Below are 24,253 nucleotides of genomic sequence, written 5' to 3'. Positions count from 1 at the left end.
TAACAAGGGTACTGGTGTTTTTGTACACCAGTACAACATTAAGTAACATTAGAAAGAACAGGCAATAAACAGATGATCCAAAACTTCTGATAGCTACTTGTTTTGATTGCTGTTATGTAGTGCTCGTTTATTATTAAAATAACTCTCATGGCCACGTCTACAAAAAAGAGACTTCAGTGTAATTACTACAGAACTCCCTCATTTGAATATCCTGCTATCTTTTTCCATTTTAAGCAAGATTGTTAGAAAGTTAGACTTTGTCAAATATTGTAAGTACTGCAGTGACCATTTAAAAACGACAAAGTACTAACATATGAATAAGTATTGATGAGGTTTAATTCAAGGCAACCAACATTGCAACCCATAGATTATTACAGTGAACTACGTGGAACGGACTCGATTCCAACTAATAATAGGTTCAGGCTGCATTATGGCCAACACAAATAGCCCATACATGACATCTGGTCTAGCAGCGTGACCTGCAAGGCTACAGGATCATGTATCTCTATTGACAGACCGGAATCAATAATTACACTAGATATTTTCTTTGGCAAGACACAAATGGCAACAAGCCCAGTATAATATAACCTTTTCATAGAAAGATATGCTGTTGAAAGTGTTAAGGCAGGGCCAGACAGTTAATGAAACCATGTTGCTAAACTGGATGTCTTTCCAGTTAGATTTGTGTCTTGACGTTAACAAGAAAATCTTAAGGGCTGACTGGAGATCAGCAGAGGGCTAGTTTCCTTGTTGGATGCAGTTGTGTGAAAAACAGTGGTCATCTGGGCCAGATGGAATATGTAGACTAAGAGAAGACCGGAGAGACTCCACAGATTTAGGTCCTCTTTATTTCCTAATAATACAATGTATTCATTTAGCAGACGCTTTTCTCCAAAGGGACTTACAGGGAGAATTTGAACCTGCAACCTCTTGACCTGCAGTCAAATACTCTACCTTTGAGCTCTCTTTTATCCCTTAATGTATTCTCTTCTCTCGCTTTTATCTTCTGTCTGTCTTCACTGTTACCCATCTTTCTATATTTTCTTCCCATCTCTTGCTGTAGGTCTTGCTCTTCAACTCTCCCTCTCTACGGTCCTCTCTACGTAACCTTATTGGTCCCGCTTCAACTTGTCCTCCTCTTCCCATCTCTCTATCCCTCCGTAAGACCCCCCCCCCCCGCCCACTCTTCCACCAGTCTGTCTGGATCTCCTTGTCTTCATGGTGACTTCATCCGTCCTTGTCACTCCTTGTTATACATCGCCCTCTCGCTAAGTGGGGGCTAATGCTGCCCATCGATTGCCCCCCCCCCCTCCACAATTCTATTAAATTACACACACACACCCCACCACCACCAGTCTGAGGGGAAAACAGCAGGCCAAGTTCAGGGGTCGTCGCTTGTTCAGAGTCCTCTACGATGCATCATTCAAATCCACTGTGAATCTGTGCGCCCACTGCCTAACCCAGCTGCCCACACACATGACAATGCATGTCAAAATAAATACAAAAAATAGATATACACAAAGCTGTGCTGCTCACATCAAATAGACACGTACCTATGTAGACACGCACAAGAAAGCAAACTACAAATTGGAATTTCCGAAGATACAGTGGCATAATGGATCTTGTTCAATCCCCCTCACAAAAGAGGATTACATTTGTCTGTTCTAAAAGATTAAATAACATTTCATTTTCAGACAGAGGTCACTTTGCTGTGACTGGGCTGACCCTGAAAAGCTCGGACACATCCTTGACACGTACTTTGCAGACACAGCATTTTAGTGAAACACTAAGCATCAAACCAGCTAAAGACCTACTGACATAGTAAGAAAACAACGGCAACATGGTAAATACCATAAAATCTTCTTATAGACTGCAATTATACGTATGTCCTTTGAAGAACTGTGATAAGAAAGGTCAGCAAATGGACATTGCTTTGGAAGAGTAGGCTAAATGAAAATAAATACAATGTACTGAAAGTACAATTTCATAATAGCCTGGCATCACCAGAATAATTCATATTAGTCTGGAACCTCTCAGTTCAATTTCCAAGGGGGATTTACATTTAGTCATTTAGCAGACGCTCTTATCCAGAGCGACTTACAGTAAGTACAGGGACATTCCCCCCGAGACAAGTAGGGTGACATGCCTTGTCCAAGGACACAACATCAGGCCGGGAATCGAACTGGCAACCTTAAGATTACTAGCCCGATTCCCTAACCGCTCAGACATCTGACTCATCTGATTATCAACAGGCGCAGACCAAAATGCCTCTGGACACAATTTGATTGAATTGCATAGATACAACCAATCAGAACAAACCAAAATCCTGTTTGCCAATGAAAATGCCTCAACTGTGCTCTTGGAGACATCGTATCAAATCTGTTTGAATGGAAGGGAGGCAAAACCAATCTGCCAGAGCAAATAAAGCATGAGCTTGCAGATTCAACTGGTTCCCAGATGTTGTTACTAACAATTACAAAAGTTAGCTTCAGGGTAAGTCAGTAATTTTAAGTAATGTTTAAAGAAAACACACCAATTATACAATGCAATGCAAAAATAACACACTCTCCTAGATGATCTACTCACCGAAGGCAGGTTGGCACAGTTGGACTTGACGTCGTACTCTATGTAGGCGGCCTCATTCCCCTCTTCCGTCCTGCCCACCTGGGTGTAGCAAAGGTCCCTGGTGGAGTTGATGCGCTGGTCCAACTCGTCCAGGTAGAACATGCAAAGGGCCGAGTCCTCGCTGGGCCGTGTTGACGAAGCCATGCGGGTGGAGAACACGCCCAGGAGGACCTCGGGACCTCTGGACACCACGTCGTTCTTGGGTAAACCGAGGCGCACGGCCTGGAGGAGGTTATAGCTTTTCCCGCCGGCCGAGCGGCACGCCAGGGGGACTTCTACGTAGGAGTAGTACGCCTGGTCGTCCAGACACACGCGGGACACGTAGGTGCGGTACTCGCGCGACTGCGACTTGAGGTCGCGGCGGTAGAAGAGGAAGTAAACGTGCTGGCGGTGGGCGAAAGAGGCCACGAAATGGTGGTCGTACTCCGACAGGCGTCCCGCCACGGCCAGCTTGGCCGTCTCCTCGTAGGAGAACACGGGTTCCTGGGCGAGGTTCCGTGTGGAGATAGGAGGGTGGCTGGTGGTGTAGCCCCGCCCCACGAACAGGACAGGTTGGCGGTCGGGGCGTGAGCGGACTATGAGTCCCACAGTGCTCACATTGGGGTGGTTGGCCGCCACGTACTGGGTATCCACCGGCCTCTCAGCCGAGAAGAGCACCTCATCCACAGAGGCTAGACTACGCTTCTGGCAAATTCCTTGGTTGACGCTCCCACACGTGATCAACTCCATGGAGAAGGGGTCCACCAACAGGAGCTTGTTATGGTTGCTGGTGCGTCGTGCCTGGGGACAGTTGCCCACGGTGACGGGGGGCAGGCACTCTCGACTGTCCGTTACGGGCCCCGTGTTGTCTTGTAGCTCAGGCGCCAGGAAGCGGTCCAGCTGGAAGAGGCGGTCCCTCGCCCCGATATAGACTCGGCCCACGGAAGGGTCCGGGTGGAGCGCCAAGTGCTCAAACAGTGTGTCGTTGCGGGAGAAGGATGGATAGGGGTCGAAGTGAGAGGGGTCAGAGGCCAAAGAGAGGCCACTGGGAAAGGGACAGCCTAGGACTAGCAGCAGCAGCGGAGGTAGCAGCGATCGGACTGCTGGGGCTAAAAGACGACATACCATCCCTGGAGGCATGGCAACCAATCTAGGAACCAGACAGATGGCCACTTACCATTAATTCCAAGTATGTACTTGATACCTGCATTGACATATGTCCATGCAGGTAGCAAAAAATATTTTGCTTCACTTTGTCTCCATCTCCAAACATTATACAGCCTAATAAGCTTCACAAGGAATCTGATATTGCATCTGCATTACAAAAGCTATAGCCAATCATAGTTTCCCTGACTCTGGTCAGAAAGAGCAGTGCATTTGCATTGAAATCCCAATATGAATATTAATAATATAATTTGTATTAATATTTTTAAATTATTTTTTATGACAACTAGTAAAGTGTCAGCGGAACCACTTTAGCATGTGTTGTGGAACTGTACTAAATCATAAGCTCACCATTTGTTTCAGACGATGTGTTACAGAGGCATGTCACCTCTTCAACTCCTCGGCAGCTTGACTAAGAAGACATCTCTAGAGAGCAGACCTGAAAGACAACAAAAAAAACAGTAACAGTTATGAGTTTTTCTGTGAACAAAATGTGTGAGCGTATGATGTATGATATATTATATCATATATTTTGACATGCAACCAGATAAGATTAAAAAAATATATATATATATATATATAAAAATTCTATATATATTCTATCCCAGGGACATGCTGTGTGACATGTAGCCAGCGTTGGCATAGTTCATTTGAGGTAAGGTGAGGCTGACTCTGATTCAAATTCCTGTCAGACCTGCTTTTGGGGCAACAGCATTCGTTTCTCTGGACAGAGAAGCCCTTCTACAAAAGCCATGTCAAGTATAGTTAGAGTCTTAAGTACCCCCCCCCCCCACACACACACACACACACACACACACACACACACTGCTGAACAATCCCTCCCCATTGCTAAGCTACGATGTTAGCGTAGATTCACACTGGAACAGGAGTAATCAGGAGTGATATAAAAAGAGAGTGTCTTTACAGCTCAAACTCAAAGTGATTTATGAAGTGCACAGTGTAACAAAGTCATTCTGAGCAGTGAAATTCTTAGGGCATGGCAGGAAACAGCTACGTAGGGGAGTCAGGTGGCTAGGGGAGTCAGGTGGCTGAGCGGTTAAGGAATTGGGCTAGTAATCAGAAGGTTGCCAGTTCGATTCCCCGCCAGGAAAAATGACGTTGTGTCCTTGGGCAAGGCACTTCACCCTACATGCCTCGGGGGAATGTCCCTGTACTTACTGTAAGTCGCTCTGGATAAGAGCGTCTGCTAAATGACTAAAATGTAAATGTAATGCAGGAAGAAACTGAGTCTGGTAGTCCATGCCTGGAGGCTATACCTTCTCTACACTTCTGTTCCTGTTTTCTCTCTCGCTCCCCCCCTTTCTACCATTTATCCCCCCTCCCTTTCTTCTCCCTCTCCAGTAACTGGCACGGAAGTAGAATTTTTTCCTGCCAGTACAGACGGGTCTTCGTGTGTCTGCGCCGAGAGAAAGGAAGGGAGAGCGCCAGAGGGGAAGTAAAGTCTGAGACACAGACTGAAAGAGACACCATTCACCAGGCTCCACAGACCCATCCTTACCACAGGCACGAACACACACACACCTTCCCTGGCACACTGGATCATTCACTCTTTTGTGCGAGAGGCTATGAAAGAGGGGTTGAGGTTGGCACATGGCCAGATCTGGAGTGAAATAAAACCCTATTTAATGCAGCACAATAATAGTTACCAGCATTATCTCTTTACACCCTTAATCTCACACTTCTTTTTAAATGCTTGTTTGATCGACAGTTTACTTGTGCATAGCTACATAACTATACGCTACTTCAGCTCTGTTTTTATTTTATTAACTGAATTAGAGAAAGTTGCTCTTTGATTGATGCTTGCGCCAGAGTTATCGCAACATCAAATCAAAACATGTAGTAGAGACTCTGGACGATAAGGCCAGTCAAACAAAAACAAGAACTGAATGACAGATTTGGGCATTTAATACGAAGTAGAAAAAATATACACAGGCAAAATTTTCCGAATATGAGTTATGGAAGCCCATGTCAAGGTCTGAACTTGCCCCCCACTTGCAAAGGCTGAGTCATGAGAAAGCCAGGCCCTGGAGGATCCAGTGGAGCAGTGTTTGGAATGACAGGCATGTTCAACTCCTGAGAAGTGCTACAAAAAAAACGCCTTCGCCTCGTTTGCCAGAATTTCTGTGGGTATGTATAATACCGTTTCGGGTATTACTGACGAATTTGGCGTGGCGGTGCCCATTTATGCAGTCGTCGCTTTAAATTATTGTTAAAAGCTCCCTGGTTCTCTGTCCAAAATCAACAGTCCATTGGTTTCCGGTTTGGAGGCGCTGTATTTTTCTCTGTAACCTACCACTGGTATAAACCTGGCCGATCTGTTTGATTTGGAAACAAATTATTCTCTCAGGCAATAATCCAATAACGCTCAACTTCATTCGAAGTTTGGCAGACATTTGAGAAGAGACGAATGGACTTATGATTCGATTCTCTGACTCAAATCGCATTTTCGCGGCAGGAGGAAGTTTCTTGTCGCTTTAGCGGGGCTAAGGTATCACTTTGAAAGGGAAGAAGGGAGAGGTGTGAGGAACTAATTGGATTACGTGCATTTAATGTGTTTCTCCTCTCTGAGTAATGGACTTTTCAGTTCTGCTCTAGCGCCAGAGATGGGTCCATGGACGCAGGAGTTCATGCACTGGATTCCTGTGGCCTGCTGTTTAGGCACAGGATGGGTCAGCTGAATGAGCAGGTTGACACAACCAAGCTACAGTTCAAGGCCAGCAGCCTAAATCAGTATAGATCTAATTGTAAAAGCTGGGCTTCAGTCTATACATTAAATAACTTTACTATGTTGCTTTATTCCAAACCCGCAACAACAACAAGCGTCTATTGGTGGACCCCTTGTTCATGTCTGCTGCAAAACATGGGGACAGTAGGGATTTAAAGATGGGCAAAGACGATATACTGTACGACAGATTCAGACAAGGGTCATCTGAGGTGTTCGAGCCAGGCCAAAGACTGGGCAGACTGACTGCACAGACCACAAAGGGGCATTCCTGTGAGGCACATTTTATTTCAACATTGTCTGCTTCATTGAGTCTACATGTTGGCATTATCCAGACAGAGGGAGACAGAAAGAGGGGGAGAGAGTAGTGAGACAGAGAGGGAAATACATGAAGAGACAGAGAGAGAGAGAGAGAGAGAGAGAGAGAGAGAGAGAGAGAGAGAGAGAGAGAGAGAGAGAGAGAGAGAGAGAGAGAGAGAGGAATAGAAATCACCACTAACAAGTGCTTGCAAGCATCAGTGCTTCCTGAGAACTGATGGAATGTGACTAAAGATAATAAGCTACAAACCGAGAGAGTAAGAGAGTGAGAGAGAGAGGAAGCGAGAGAGCATGATATAGAAGGGGGAAGAAAAAAGAGGAGGTGGCCATTAATTACAGTGCCTACCCACAAAGCCCTATTCAACGCCCACTCATTCACAGAATGTGGGAGACAGAACAATGGTGGTTTGTAATTAGTGACAAACGACTGGGTGCATAAAACACACAAACACACACACAGAGCAGGTCTTATGGAAGTCCCCCCCAGCATCCCCTGAATAAGACATGCATCAAAAAAGGACTGAATGAAATGCCAACTGTTTGCATCGCAGGTCAAGTCAAGTTTAGGAAGTGCTTAAACATGCAGACATCAGTGTGAGTGTGACCATGTGCTAAAGTGTTTGAGGGTGACATGAATGTGTTTTAAAGGGCCCATTTCTGGGTGCTTCTTTTAAAATGGTAAATCTCAGCAGGCCTGTTGAAAGAACCCAGTACAGTTTGGCAATTTAGTCACATTATACTACGATATACTACTGCATACTAATCATGAATCATAGTATGCAGTAGTATATCATTTTATTTGATTTATACACTTTCAATACTATTAAAACTGTCACCACATACAAAGCAAGTTTCCTACAATGTACACTGGAATCCTCTTCCAAAATGAGACAAAAAAGACATACATCATTACAAAGGTTACATAATTTCAGCACTGTATTTGCTGCAACCGACCAAGATTTCAGTTGGTTATTTTATATCATCATATGTCCTCTACCAGACCCATTTCTGTCAGAGGCAGTCATTGTGCAGTTTAGAATTAGAGTCCAACATTAATTTCCATATACTGTCAAAATGGCCACCTGGACTGGGCGAAGTTCTCTTTCACATGTCAGTCCTTGCTGTGACCCGAGTGGTTTTGATTTGGATCAAACTTATTTATTTGGTTTTATTTTCAACATTGCCCTGGCTCATAGCTGAATGCATTGCCTGCATGTCAGCTTGATAGCAAGTTAGCCAGCCTTGCTAGCTGACAAGAGGTTATTTATAGATACCCCCAACAATGGTCGACTGACTACAGGACCACATTCCTCTTCGGCTGATGAAGTTGAGTGGGATGCAGAGCAGAGGGGTGCAATTATCTCCTGCCCTTTCCAGAAAGTTCTTCTCTTTCTTACAAAAAAGACATGGGGGGAAAAAAAATAAACAACATTTACTCAGGGTTGAAGGAGATTCGTAATTAGTTCCTTTTAGGGAGAAGTTGTTCTCGCAACTTTTCTTGACATGTTCCACTGGGTTTGGGGATGAGACACTGGCCACTGGGGAGGAAGTTCCCAAGGCAGTTAAACTTTATGGTCCTTAAGATGAGGCGATCATCGCTAAGGGAGGCCAAGGGAGGGGAAGGATATCCGGGTGACTCCTTGGTTGGGTCAAGGGGGAACCCTGCTCATTCCAGGGGACAGTTGGAGGTGTGGAACTAATTGACTTGATTGACTGTAATATGATAAGGATTAAAACTAACTTTTAAATCACTACAGTAAGAGAGACTTTTCCGCTGAGGGCAAACAGCCAGTCTGAGAGGCTACCATATACTAATACGAACAGCTGCCAGGAAGCCATTAACTGGAACACTCAAGTATATACTGTAATTAAAATGGAAACAGGTGTATTTTGCTACAACTCACATTATGAACAGTCTACTTGAACACATAGGAATAAGAAATATAACCTCAGAGGTGAGACAACCGCATTTTCACTCAAATAAAACGCTTACCTTTTCTAAGCAACATTCGTAAGTTTAGACGTTAGAAGTTTAGTGAAAACACATTCCTGGGCAAGACAGAAAAAACAGCTGTCTCCATCCAAAACAACAAGGTTAGATGGTTTTACAATATGCCACTGCACCGTCAGCCCATAATACTCAGACCCTCTGTATTATTTATCTATGCAACCATGTCATGTTTTGTCACAGTCCTGAGCTCTAATAGGGGGGCAATGTGGGTGAAGGCAGGGGAAGGTGTGTTGATGACAACGTAGGGAAGTAACCAAAAAGAATGTAAAAGCTGACAGTGCAGGTCAGGAGAGACTGTATGCGTGATAGGTAGCCCACGAGTGCTAGAAAGACAGAGAGGCAGAGAAAGAGAGAGTGAGACTGAGAAAGTGCTAGAAAGACAGAGAGGCAGAGAAAGAGAGAGTGAGACTGAGAAAGAGAGAGTGAGACTGAGAAAGAGAGAGTGAGACAGAGAAAGAGAGAGTGAGACAGAGAAAGAGAGAGTGAGACTGAGAAAGAGAGAGTGAGACTGAGAAAGAGAGAGTGAGACTGAGAAAGAGAGAGTGAGACTGAGAAAGAGAGAGTGAGACTGAGAAAGAGAGAGTGAGACTGAGAAAGAGAGAGTGAGACTGAGAAAGAGAGTGAGACTGAGAAAGAGAGAGTGAGACTGAGAAAGAGAGAGTGAGACTGAGAAAGAGAGAGTGAGACTGAGAAAGAGAGAGTGAAACTGAGAAAGAGAGAGTGAGACTGAGAAAGTGCGACAGACGGGAGTAAGTGACAAAGGAAGCTTGTTTTCACAGGTCACCATGATTTATTTCCTCGACCACATTTACGACTACTTGACGCTGCATACACTCATATTCCCACCGTACGTTACCTAGCGGTCAACTCTTCCAGGATGCTGCACCCCCAGTAGGTGGCACTGTAGCTTGTCTGCCACACAGGTCCTCCACGGAGCTCCAGGGAGACTCAGAGGGTCTAGTCTAGTGAATGTCTCTGCTGTTCGCCTGCTTCCTGGGCAAGGTGGCAGTTGAACCAAATTACGCAAACACAACCTATGACATTGGTTTGCTTTGTCTTGCTAGCATCAGGTCTGCTGCTCTGGTTATAGACATGGGGGAACCAACTGAGGTTGGTCTGTGTAGGTAGGTAGGTGGATACTGCCCGCTTCCACAATAAACTGTGTGTCAAGCGGCCATCTTTTTGCCCCCGCCTATGTTCTGGATGGACACTCTGTACCAGAAGAAGGCTTGGTGTGCCTACTCCCTTCAGTTAAATTAAGGGAGGATTGTTACCCATGAGTCAGCAACACACACACACACACACACACAGGCGTCTGGTGGGCCTCTTAGACCAAGGCACGGATTCAGTACAAATCACACCCACACAAACATGGTCAGGACATTCCAGGAGTTTACAGGAAGCTAATTAGTCAGCCACAAACAAAAGAACCCAAACCCTATCGAATATGTAGACACACTGACACTCGCAGGTGTACAAACATAATAAGACTGTCAAAAATGGCCGACGCCTGGACACAAGCAATAAGGCAATGAGAAGGCCGTCGCAAGCCATCAACAGACAAACACTTCCAACTGATACCACGCTGACAAAGACTATGTTTACAACCCAGGAGACAGCCTACAACGATCTTGTCTTCACATAGGGCATTTCATCTAGTATATGTGCTGTCTTCATGCAGAGAATAAACCTCTGTTCTCAACATGCAAAGGTGTGTATTCATGCATACTCAGTTAAAATTCTAGGTTTCCACAAAAAGAGAGGGATCTATAAAAGAAAAGGTGGTCTGATGCTGTACATTCAGACGTGTGTGTCCGTGTGTTTTTGTGGAACTATGCGTTCAGAGGGAAATTACAGCCAGTGTTTTTATACACTGATTATGGCTTGAAGAAGTATGCCCACATTTTTGGAAAGAATGCATAACCTTTGCTGACATTGGCTGCAGGGTGGAAATAGTGAGCAGTGGCCATTTTCTTTATGGTCAGTTTCATTATTCACGTCATGGCATAAAAGCAGAAATGTAACCAACTATGGCACTGAGCTGCTGAAAGCCCATCAGCATTTGGTGGAAGCTAACGGCTAGCAATAACATTAGCCTGGCCCTAAATACAACCATGCTAATAAAAACTGGTCTTTCATGTTGAAAGACTCAAATTATGTACTTTCAGGACACACACACACGTTCTTCTTCAAAGGCATCCTATATTCACACACGCACACTCTATATCCCTATACATACAGCAAGTTATACAGAGCCCAATGGACAACCTGACTCAAAGACCATATCTACTATTAGCAGGTACCTTTATGGTATATGTGTCAGATCTTCACTGTGTCAAACTACCCTCTGATACTCACAGTTAAGATGGAACAAACCTGGGAGGCTACAACATATGCGCCAGTCAAGGTTCAGACAACACCTTTCGAATATATTTTATATTGGAGATTCTTCTAAATTGCCACCCTTTTTGCCTTGATGATAGCCTTGTACCAACTTCGTGTAATAGTAAAATGTAAATGAAAAACCTTGAACCTGTGTACAAATCTTTTGCTGGTACTGAATATGCAACAATCCCTTGGAGACTGAGTCCTACAGCTTGTTAACGGTTAACCTCCCAGTGTTGTCTAAATGTCCCTAAAGGAACCAGCCAATGAGAGCATCGGTTCCAGAGAGTGAAGGAGGCCGGCTACAAGGCTTCTAGAAACATCTAGAGGGTTTTCTAAGATAAAGGTTTGTGTTGTTGGCATGTTGAATGTTGTGACATTTAAAATACCCGTCATCTCTACATGGTGAGATTTATATCTGTCCTAGAAAACAACACCTCAAAGCAACAACAAAGGAACAAATACTACAGATAAAAGGGAGGGCAGGGTGGAAGGACAGATGCAATGTCTGTAATATATAGTGAAATGAAGATGGCAAAGAGAAGAGTGGTATTTGCAGACAGAAAAGTGGGAATGAGAGAAAAACACAGGTGGCTACCGAGAGAGAGAGAGGTAGATTTTTATAAACAGCGACAGTGTCAAATGACAGAGACAGAAAGATAGAGAAAAAGCGAGATAGGCCAAGGCAAAGACTGAAAAGACAGAGAGAATGACGGAGACAGACGGGGTAGCGTCAGCTGGGGAGAATAGGAGAGGGGGCGGCTCTGGGAAGAAACACAAATATTTTCCCTCATCGGCATCAGGCCTGACACAGCAAGGAAAACAAGCGTCTATTTATAACTGCTGAGACAGGAGCAACACGTGGGAACGGCCAGACAGATGGACAGATGGACAGATGACGGAGCGAGGGATGGGGAGGAGCAGGAGCAGGGGAAACACTTCATAGAGAGAAAGAGGGGAGGGAGTGTTTGGACATACAAAGCAGTTATCAAACACAAACACGCAAACAGACAGTCAGTTACCTCAACAGACTTGTAAAAAAAAGTTCCAGCTTATACCCATTTCAGACAGTACCGAAATGAATAAATGTAAATGTAAAAATGAATAAATGTACCATACACCAGACTCCCTCAGGCAACACAACATAGCAAGGTTCATGCTCAAGGTGAGCCAAGTCAAGCTTAAGGACACACACACACACACACACACACACACACACAAGTACAAACACAGGCACACCAAACAAGGACAGACAAATATGCGCCCACAAACACAAATTTACACACACAGAAACACAAGCGCACATGCACAAACACACTTTAATAAAATCCTATCCATGTATCCTTGCATGAAACCAAACGATGTACCCAAACACGAAAACGCACTCTCAAACACAAACACTCCATCGGCACACACTCAAGCACACTATGCCTTCAGTGACACTGCTTCCTGTCGCAGACGGTGCCTCATGGTTTGGAGAGGCAGGAAAACGAAACCTGGAACTCTCATGGAACAACAAATCAAACATGGAGACGATGACAACGTTCAGGACGGGACATTGCAGCTGCACCCTTGAAAACACTCAGCTCACAAATCCGGCTTCATATTCACTCCCTGGTGCTTTCATGCTGAAGTCTGTAGCATTTACATTTAACATTAGCATTAAACAATTGGCCACTGGTAAACATTCCCGTTTCCACTCGGCTTTGCAATGGTAAGGGGCGTGCGTGACCTCAAAAGTATTGTAGTTAACAGAATATGCCTGCACCTTAAAACAGTGTGACTGTGAATGGATTTGGGTGGAACAAAGTTGGGGGGCAGGGGGGTTAGCAGAGGACCAAAGCTAAATGATGACACAGCATCACCGTTGTGAAACATTGAACAACGGGTCCATAGATTAATTTCCGATTAACCACTCCCTCCACCCCTTAACAGAGTGTATGGTTTTATATATACAGACCAGGGGTGAACCAAATGTATATGTTACTTTTAAGATGCGTGTTTAAAGTTGTTTTCTCTCTTGAACAGAGATCTTATTGGGATTTTTATTTTTGTTTGAATTGTTTATCACTTGTATTATTGTTTTTATTGATTTTATGTAAAGCACCTTGAGCTACAATTCTTGTATGAAATGTGCTATATAAATAAAGTCTTACTTACTTACTAAAAAGCCTTCAATAGTCTTTGCAGTGCTATAGTGGTCTTTCACAGGAAGCAGAAGACATTGACTCTAGGAATCAATGTCAGTCTAAGCAGTCTGTCTATCTGATCGCTCATGATACATATCTAATAACATAGAACATAGTGACAACTGACTATAAACTGGCAGCTGAATGTCACCAAGTTACTTATATATATATATATATATATTATATATATATATATATATATATACAGTACTGTGCATAAGTCTTGGGCACCCAAGATTTTTTACACAAATAATGTCTTATACTGTATTTCTTCAATTAAATGCTATATATATATATATATATATATATATATATATATACATATATACACAGTACTGTGCATAAGTCTTGGGCACCCAAGATTTTTTACACAAATAATGTCTTATACTGTATTTCTTCAATTAAATGCTACAGCTTTTCTTGAATTACATGTTTTGATGAGGGCGGCGTGCACACGAGGGCAGCTTTTATTATTATTATTTAATTCGTAATTAAGAACAACACAGGAATTGCACAAAGCAGTTTATTAATTAGTAGGCGACATCTCTGGTGTCTCGTCGGTGAGGAGGCAGATGAGGTGATGATGATACTAATAGCGATGCAGAACGTTTTTTACCGTACCCATTTGTAGTACAAATAAATTAGAATGATAGTAAATCTAAATTTAATGTTGCTGCATTTTTTCGTTTAAGTGTATCAGATTTGAATGCAACTTTTAATCAAAGAAATATATGTAATATAATTATTTTAGTTTAAAAGTGCAATTTAGCAAAAGTTTTTGTTAAATTTTTACATTTCATTATTTCTTAAAGCATTTTTCCTTAACCTTTTTTTATTTTTATTGCGCCTAAGACTTTTGCACAGTACTGTATATATATATATAAATTTATATACACAGTATTTCTTCGAATAAACGCAGCAGCGTTTATTAAATAACGTTCATTTTTGGTGCAGCGTTTATTCGAGGGCGGCGTTTATTCGAGGGCGGCGTTTAAATAGTAAGAGAGATTGTGAATTGTAGCTGCAGTGCAGCAATAGGCAACTTCGTTGCTGGCATTGTGACAAATGAATCAATCATGCAGCTAAAAACGCAGGTTTCATTTACTACCGCTGACCTCCTTGTCTATTCTTTGTTTGTCTATGAGTGCAGCAACTCCCTTTCTCATTGGCTATCAATTAGGTGTGTGTTGGTAGTACAACTGTCTCAAATACAAGTGTTCTACATTGTGAAAAAAACTGAAGCAGCATGCCGAAATGTTCATACACGTTGACACCTCTTGTTTACGGGTGGTATAGTGTATTTTATAGTATTCTGTGTACTGTATATTGTATTTTAGTAGTTGTATATTGTACATTGTGTTGTGTAACAGATGTGTAAATTGTATTATATACACATTTTGGGTAATTGTTATACTGCTATGTTGTCTGGAACTGCACCGAAGACTTTCTCCCACTGTTGCACTTGTGCATATGGTTGAGTGAAATTAAGGGATTTGATGTTATTAAGCAGTGTTTATATAATATTAGTTATTATATAAATAATATTATATATTGAGTGTGAGTGTGTGAGTGTGTGAGTGTGTGAGTGAGTGTGTGAGTGTGTGAGTGAGTGTGTGAGTGTGTGTGTGTGTGTGAGTGTGTGAGTGTGTGAGTGTGTGAGTGTGTGAGTGTGTGAGTGAGTGTGTGAGTGTGTGAGTGTGTGAGTGTGTGAGTGTGAGTGTGAGTGTGAGTGTGAGTGTGAGTGTGTGTGAGTGTGTGTGAGTGTGTGTGAGTGTGTGTGAGTTGTGTGAGTGTGTGAGAGTGTGTGAGTGAGAGTGTGTGAGAGTGAGAGTGTGTGAGAGTGAGAGTGTGTGAGAGTGAGAGTGAGAGTGAGAGAGAGAGTGAGATGAGAGAGAGAGAGAGAGAGAGAGAGAGAGAGAGAGAGAAGAGAGAGAGAGAGTGAGAGAGAGAGAGAGAGGAGAGAGAGAGAGAAGAGAGAGAGAGAGAGAGAGAGAGAGAGAGAGAGAGAGAGAGAGAGAGAGAGAGAGAGAGAGAGAGAGAGAGAGAGAGAGAGAGAGAGAGAGAGAGAGAGAGAGAGTGTTTAGGCAAGTCTACTGAACTCGTAACTTATGGTAAGGCTGACTAAACACAAAACACCAAACACACCCACACCTTTCTGTCGTTGCCTGGGTAATAACGAGTGATTCAAAGATAGGGAGAGCAAGAGAGAGAGACAGAGAGAGAGAGACAGAGGGTAAAATGTTAGTATGACCACGGTTCTGTCTGGGCGCTGATGAATGATGTGTGTGTAAAACATAGCCCATGTACAAAGCACCCCTTTGTATTCCTGTGTACCCGATGCTGTGTTTCCATAACGTCGCCTCCATAAAACACTGGGTGTGGGTCCCTAACAGCGCGGGCTGACAGACCTTCCAGGGGTGAAAATGATGCCGTAAAAAACAGCGAGGGGAGCACCATAATGGGAGCTGGAGTCGTTTTAACTGCAGCACCACAGCAGAGGGTTTAGAGAGGCACTGAGGCGTCTGGAGGGCGTCTCAATACTCTCTTTGGCCCGAGGTAGACTACAGTCGACTGAAAACACAGCATAGAGGACAGGAGAGGGGAAACTCCCCTACTACAGCAGAGGAGTATTGGGACTTTAGCAGTGTCGGTGTTGGTAGAGAGTCGCCTCCGTAACAACTAAAACCTACAGAAAGTCGTATGCGACTTATAGGTGCATTCCATGGGTTCTAGAACACTCACTGAATTCTAGATGGTTGACTAAATACTAGAACACTCACTGGATGTTCACTTAGAGTGTGTGCCTGTCTATGGATATCTTAGGGTCTCACTCACACACACACACACACAGGATAATTGTTGACCCTAGCACATCCCTATTTCTTTCCTCCAGCACTCTCCTCTCTAGTGTCTGTGAAATGCCTTGGATTCTTGGAACTAACTGGCATCAGGGTCTGCTGTCCGGGTGTGGACAAAATAAATCATTGTCTTATTGAACTCTATAAAAAACGCCAACCAGGAGCTTGTCCTTGACTGTACTGGCAACAAAGGCCCTACCAATGGATCACAGAACAAAGTTTAAGAGAGAAAAAGGAGCCTAAAAGGTTCATGCATTCTCTTTTTCCTTCCCGTTTCCATTTCCTTGTTCTCTTACATAGCTTTGATAGCAGGTGGGCCATGCATGCAGTTAAATCTGACATAAGGGGCAGGCTCACATTACCCCACACACACCCATGCACAAACACATGAAGCATTTTCAAAAAGTACAAATTGTATACGACATAGTGCATTGTAATTCTAGAGGAAACATCATTGGAATTGCATTCCCAAAACAACAGTGCTGTACTAGACCACCTTGAAGGCTCTCCTTCTACACCATGCATTACTACACCCTGTAGTTACAAGCATCGCACACACACAAGTTAACCAACTAGCCAACCGACCCATATCACAGCACCGAGAAAACCTCAGGCAGATTTGCATAACTGTGCCTGCCTGGGAAGTATGGAGGGAAGACTGGAGGAGTGTGAAAATAAACAAAAAGGGAAAAGATAAGGGCTTTGGCACATTCCTGGGGTAAACTTGCATAATGTTGTTGACATCCCAGTTGAGTGTAAGCTTGGAGAGTCTCTCAAGATGACTTTGGATCGGCCACACGGCCACGTCTGTTTTACGATGTGGGGGTGAGAATGGTCCATGAACTGTTGAAGGACGATGGCTGTAGTTTTGGTTATTAGTTTGAAAGGGAGGGAGGTGGTAGGGAGGCAGAAGAGGAGATACGCCTCCTTTTTGCGTGCCTGTCCTTCACACCACCTGTCTGCTGTCCTCGTCTCTCTCTCTCCCTTTCTCGCTCTACCTCCATCATTCTCTTTATCTCTCCCTCCCCTCCCCCCTCTTGCACCCTCACACACACACACACAGCCTGAATCTTTTCTTCCGTCTTTCTCTTCCGGCTTCTTTTTCCTCTTTCGTTTTTACATCTCAACAGGACCACACTCCTTCACTCCTTTCTTCTCTGCCTGAATCGTTTTCCTCTCCTTTTTCCCCCTGTATTTCATTCCACTATTCATCAGTCTCTTTTCAGATATTCCCTGCCTATTTTTACACCACCCTCCCTCCCCAACTCTACTCTCCTCCCTCTCATCCAATCTACCACCACCCCAAAAAGAAGCCACAATGTTCCTCCCATGTGTGTCTGCCCTATTCTTCCCAACCATAAACACAGCCTGCTCTTAAAACGCTTGACATTTCGACTTGAACCACCCCCACCCCCCCCACCCCCACCGAGCACATTCAACACACCCTGCAGAGGTCCTACCACCAACCAAGTCCTAAAGGCAAACATGTACAATTTAGTGTTTAAATCCCCCTACTTTTAATTAAAAGAGACAACCTCACTGAAGAACTGGAAAAGGTCTCCTGGACAGAGATTGATAGCCGAGCAGATTCCACGTGATTCTTTGGAAGCACAGGTGTTTAGTGCAAAGACGGAAAATGTATCACCAAGGGCCTCTTTTGGAATGCATTGGTCTTTACCCGACCATCATTGCCATTACTGTGTGTTACATGATCATGCTGTTTAGTTTTGCTTGTTATTACAGCAACTTGAAGGCCTGTTACATCACACGTTTATACCCATGTTCTATGATGACCATTGAAGTGATCCTTTCAGCCTAAACTATATCTGAGGGGCTGTGTGAAGGGATGGAGATTGTGGTTGTGTTACATACCACCGCACTCATTTTTAGCCGGAGGAGTATCTTTTTTTTGGCTAGGTGGAGCACTTATGATGTTTAAAAGTGACGGGCCAAACATACTAGAGCTTATACATGAGTGTGTGCGAGTTTTGAAGGAGTGGTGGACAGTGTTTGGGAAAGGGAGGGCTTTGAAGGCGACACCCATATGAGCAAGTGATAACAGAGAAGGGAAAGAGTGTGTGTGTGTGTGTCCGCGTGCTTGTGTGTACACACAAGGCGCGGTAGCACTCCACAGTCAAGTCTCACACCTCCACTACAACAGTCTCATTCATCACTGTGTCCCAGATAGGACAAGGGTCACCAGCCCTCACACACACACACACACACACACAAACAAACACACCTCATTATGCAGGAACACAACAGATAACAACATAAACCCTAACAGTTGCCCAGCGTAGTAAACATCTTAACAAGGTCTGTCTGACCTGACCTTGAGTCGAACACACACACCCACACACTTAATTTAATCAACACCCCACCAAGGATGAAACGGTAGAAGGTACCTTCTACCGTTACTCCATAAATAGAAGGTACTCCATGTACCTAGGTTTAGCCTAGGTACATGGAGAAAGTGGATGTTCTCAGTCACATCTCTTTACTGAATTGCAACAGAACATCCAGCATACTCAATAATGTGCCAGGGCTTGATTCTGTAACCAAACTACAAAAACGACTGTTTTACACACTCCTACAGTTATTCTTTCAATGGTCTGGGTCCTGATTTTGGTCAGCTAGTTATTTGAAGACAATAGCTACTATGATTTGTCATCAATTGAATATATGGTTTGGTTAAGAATGACTGTCCAATGTGATCAATACAGATATGTACGCAGCTGTCTAGACACTGATGAACGGCATCTCACAAGTCTTAGACACGCAGATACACGTACACGTACACATTCAGACAAAAAGAAACCACACCCACACACAGACAGACATACAGACAGACAGAAACACACACACAGAAACACACACACAGAAACACACACACAATGAAGTACAAAAAAAGCATGCAAATGTTGGTCTGGCGTTCACAGACGTGCACACACACACACACCTACATAAACAAAGCCAACGGAAGTTCAAGCCACTCCAACCTCTTCACTCTGACAGAGTAAATCCATACCCTGCCCAGTCATCAAGCTTAACCTGAGGGGATATCCACTCCAGTCATAAAGCTTAGTCGCAGGCAAATCATATCATGGGGAATCCTCTGCCCCAGCCCTGCACACCCCTTCATATGCCTACTAATGGTCCGGTCCACCCATCTACCCACCCAAGGGGGCAGCCAAACCAATCAGGAGCAGACTGGGACAAGATGATGGGTAATTTTGGGGGTTACATTAACCGACAAAATCTTGTGGTTTCACCATCCAGATCTCCTAATAGGGTGGTGGTGGTGGTTTTTCTAATCCCTTCTGTTCCAAGACAAGGGGATGGACAGCTCCATTTAAAACACAATAGACATCCAGCCAGCTTCCCCATCACCCTCCTGCTGATTGCAAATAGTACTGGAGGACTAAGGCTTGTGTGTGTGTGTGTGTGACGAGTGGGAGTGGGGGTTGGTGGGAGGATAGATAGTTACAGGAAGGGTGATGGTGGAGGAGGTGAAGGGGTCAGCACACTAACTCACACAGTCGATGTGTACAGTACATGTGCCTACGCACTGCCAACACACTTGTATATAGATTCCCAAGCAAGTACATATGTAAACCTAGCCCAAACCATGAGCGCGCACACACACACACACACACACACACACACACACACACAGGCAGTGTATTGACCTCAGAAACACCATGACCACAGCAGCCCCCGTAGAGGCCCAGATGAGCTCTCTCCTGTTAACGCTGGTAGGCCAATCAATAAATGAGATTGACCTACCCTCTCTTGCGCGCACACACACACTCTCTCTCTCACATACACGCACACACACACTGTCAACCCCTCCACACAGATCATTTATTCTACACCTTTACATAAACACAAAAAATCTGTGAATTCACAGGGCATACTAAAACCTACAAACACATGAGCAGTCTATTTCAACAGCCCTGTCACGGTCTCAATGTCTCATCTTGGGTAAACCTGACAGGAAGCCAATTCATATGAATTGACTCTCACCACCCTCCAAGCTAGCTAGATAGTGTCAATAGCCCATGTAGCTAGGTGGGTGCTACTGTGGGAGCATGCATATAAATCATTTTGACATGAAAATATCTGTACTCATACATGATCATCCCTAAGGAGTACCAGTTTAGTTACCCTCTTAACGGGGTATTTTCTTATCTCATGGAACAAATAGTGTGTGGTGGTAAATGTTGATTGATGAATCTGCGTTGAAGATTTCAGTTTTAATTTGTATGAGGAATGCCAAGACTTCATTTAGGGTTTCTGGCACTAACTAATAAGGGTTCCGAGGAGGATAAAGAGGCCATTTTGCTTCAAAGTGCTGAAGCAGACGCTTGGATCTTTAGGCTTTGAAAGAGTCAGGTACCAGATGCAGAAGCTGGCAGAGGACCACAGACACCAGTTATGTTGCATGCGCAAACACACACACACAAGTCATTTTGCACCCTATATACACACACACACACACACACACACACACACACACACACACACACACACACACACACACACACACACACCAACCATGGCTGCCAACTGTGCCTCCAATTCCCAAAAGTCTTCATTAATTTCTCTTTAGCTTGGTCCAGCCTCATCAGGAAGCCTTGTTCTCCAGCGCTTAAGAGGAAATCAAAGACGCTCAAAATAAAAGAGCATCTACTGCTTTGTTTGCGCCAAGAACAATGGAGCCTGCCGCGATGGCCATATTTAAAAATAAAAAGGCTGCCATCCACTTAGCCCTGTTAGGAGTTTCAAAAATACCGGACCCGGCACTCAACCACAATGTAGCCGTTGTGGGAACTAACGTAAGCTACTATATGGACCACAGTGGGCCATATAGTAATGAGTCATACTCTGATTGGAGGAGAATCCTTTCATGGTACAGAGCAGGGCTGAACAGTGGGGGCTGGTTCCAATTATTTGTCAGCTTGCATTGAGCTGGCATAAGAGAGACTAGTGTGAGTGAGGATGCAGGGTGTGTGAGTGAGGATGCAGGGTGTGTCATGTCATGTCAGCCACCTGGGGATAGTTGTCCATTACTGATCAGGCCCCATGTGTGTTTAACTGGTCCACTGGGCATTGTTGAGGGGAAGTCTCACCCTCTGGCTCCAAAACCTGCCCATTGTCTCCTTAAATCGACTTCTCTTTTCTCTCTCACAGGGGCCTTCTTTCTTCTCTACCTCCGTCTGTCTTCGACGTTGTCTTTCTTCATGTTCTTTTGTTTATTTTTTATCCGCATCCATCTGTGGATCTTTAGGTCTATCTTTGGGTCGCCATTTTGGAGAGGCGAGATGGACAGAGCGGGGGATGGAGAAGAAACAAAAGCACAAACAATCCTGATGTTTCCATAATTTCCAACCCTGTCACACTACATAGGAACTACTTAATGTCCAAACTTGTTTTTTTTGTCCACATTTATCTTTGAATCTCTCACATTTAACACATTTTTGACTTAACCTATTCCACTTAAAATTCTAAAATCAAACAAATACAAAAAGGAAGACCAAACCACACTGGGGCAGAACACAAGTTGGTATTCTCCCACTCAAATACATTTGAATAACAAAACACACCACAGCCCATGGCCCAGTTGACAAAGAAAGCAACTAATTAGCACAAATATAACAAATGCACTGTGTCTGTGCTTCAAGGAATTTTCTAGGCCATGCTTGTTGGTCACAGCAGTGTAACCTTAGATGCTATTAGCTATCCATCAACAGCCTTTGATTGACAATTTCAATTTCTATAGGGGGTATGTATTCTTGTATTATTGACCGACAATGGCAAGGCTTCATCGTAGATTATCCACATGCACAAGAGGATGGCCGCCATTTTAAGCTCTCCCTTCAACCATTTTCTTTCAAGTCAGCTAATTACAACCTATGAACCTGTGAAGGAAAAGATGACCCAGTTTTTTTTTCCACCATTCACAGGTCTTCTCATTTGATAGCTCAGGATATTAATTTCCTTAACATCTAAGAGGGCTGAACCACCCTGCAAAAGCCTTACCCCTTCCCTGTCAATCATTTCTAAAAAGTTATGTACTTAAGGAAATAGGGTATTAGATTGAAAATAATATGCATAACTAGACAACTAGCAAATGTCACAGACGGTCATGCCGTGATTATGATTCTGGACAGTTTCTAAGGCGGGGAAGCCAGGGATGGATGGATGGAGGTGACTTTGGAAAATGGAGATGAGGATGACCAAGGTGGGAAATTCTGCTTTGTCTCTTTCTACTGTCTCTCTCTCTCTCTCAATGTCCCTCTCTCAATGTCCCTCTCTCAATGTCCCTCTCTCAATGTCCCTCTCTCTCTCACCGGTTCTCTCTAAGGCTAAATGACATGATTTGATTACTTCTGTCTGCTTGTTATGACTACTGCTCCCTCATTCCAAGTAAAGTCACCTTGCTGCACGAAGAAAGAGTGTGCAGATAAGCTAGCCGATTGCAGAGTGCGATTACATTGCAACTTTATTAGGTCTTTTGGTACAAGTATGGTCATGCAGAAACTGCCTTGCTAAAGGCCAGGGAGGATAATGGGGAGAAAACACAGGAAAAGGCCTGAGGGCTCGTTTCTTAGGTCGAGGGCTTGGCTGTAGTGAGACAAACTGTAATATGAGTGTGTGTGTGTGTGCGCGCGCGCGCGCGCATCTCATTTTGTGTCTCATCTGAACTGTGCAGACCTTCCAGACATATGGTTGCTCACATATTACAGTCCCTTTGGGAAATGTTTTTTTTATGATGAGAGGACACTTTCTGAAATAACCATATCCTTTTGTGCACTTTAAATCGTGAGGCGAGACAGAGACCTTGTAAACATCTACCTTGTAGGTTGTTTGTGACACCATGAAATGACAACATCTCTTTTACAGGACACCCAGCAATACCTCAGTGTTGATCTTGTTTTTCCTTAAACCAACAGAATAACAAAAGGCAGCTCTAGTGTATGTGTCATAAATAGCGTGTTCTACATGACTATGGCAGTCTGCAGCTTGAGTCAAGTGAATGTCTGGAAAACAGCAGCGCTGTCGTCAGACAGGGCGAGGGGTCATCTTGTCAGAACCCTGTGAAGACGTCAGCACGGTACAGGCAAGAACCCGCTTTTGTTCTCAAACCTTGTTGATGCAGTGAGTTCAGACAGAGAACACCTTTTGGTCACATGAAACGTTTCAACCCAGCCATACTTATATGACCACAATTGAACCTCATCGTTCACACAGCATGTCCAGACACTGCGAGAGTAGAGGCTCCACCCTGTCACACACACACACACCTGAAAATATCCCAAATCTTTACTGGGAGTGTGTAGGCAGAGTTCCCTCTAGAAACGCTGTGTCTAGTTTTCATCTAGGGCTGTGTAGTGCTGGAGTGATGGTACAGTCAATTTGAATGATGGCACTGAGTTACAGAGAACATAACTTGGTGACACCTGGGACTTTGGCAGACCTGGCAGGAATAAACATGGAATAACCTACACAGTCTCAAAGTCTCCTCTCTCATCCTTGAAGTCATCAAACAGCCACTACCTTCACTTCAACAGGGCTGGTCTGTGGAAGCAGACAGGTTTGTTCTAAGTAGGTTCACTCCACAGTCCCCCTGACTGAAGGGTTTCTTATCGGACCCCCTGATGTTAGTTAAGAAGTCTGATACGATTAGAGGCAGTCTAATCTACAGTTGCCTCGGGCCGGCCTTAGTCCTATACCAAACATCCATCAGGATGGCGCACAGTTGAAATGTCTCTATGGGCAGGAGTGATGGGGAGGGTGAATGTGTGCATTTGAGGTGTGTGCATATTTGTGCACACGTGCGCGTGTGTAATAGCTCAAAGCGGACATTAAATTGGCAAACCTTTTTTGTCAAACAAACTGTGGTCCCTTTAGACTTCAAGGTCCAGGGTCTATCCTTGGACCAGATTGTGAACAATAGATCTGATTATGAATCTTAACC

General features: G+C 44.0%; 1 protein-coding gene across 4 annotated transcripts in view; it reads right to left on the bottom strand.

Annotated features, from left to right (window-relative positions):
* The window catches only part of plxnb1b (plexin b1b), a 73,694-nt gene that overhangs the window by 27,393 nt on the left and 22,048 nt on the right, over window positions 1-24,253 (bottom strand). For all 4 annotated transcript variants that reach the window (XM_062456168.1, XM_062456190.1, XM_062456175.1 and 1 more), the window contains 2 exons: window positions 4,120-4,207; window positions 2,587-3,754 (listed from right to left, as the gene is read on the bottom strand). In XM_062456168.1, the coding sequence (XP_062312152.1) occupies window positions 2,587-3,744 (1,158 nt within the window). In that variant the 5' untranslated portion in view covers window positions 3,745-3,754; window positions 4,120-4,207. The remainder of the gene's footprint in view (window positions 1-2,586; window positions 3,755-4,119; window positions 4,208-24,253) is intronic.

This window comes from Osmerus eperlanus, chromosome 1 (genome assembly GCF_963692335.1).
Source record: "Osmerus eperlanus chromosome 1, fOsmEpe2.1, whole genome shotgun sequence".
Taxonomy (NCBI): Eukaryota; Metazoa; Chordata; class Actinopteri; order Osmeriformes; family Osmeridae; genus Osmerus; species Osmerus eperlanus.
This window is presented reverse-complemented; position numbering and strand designations above follow the sequence as displayed.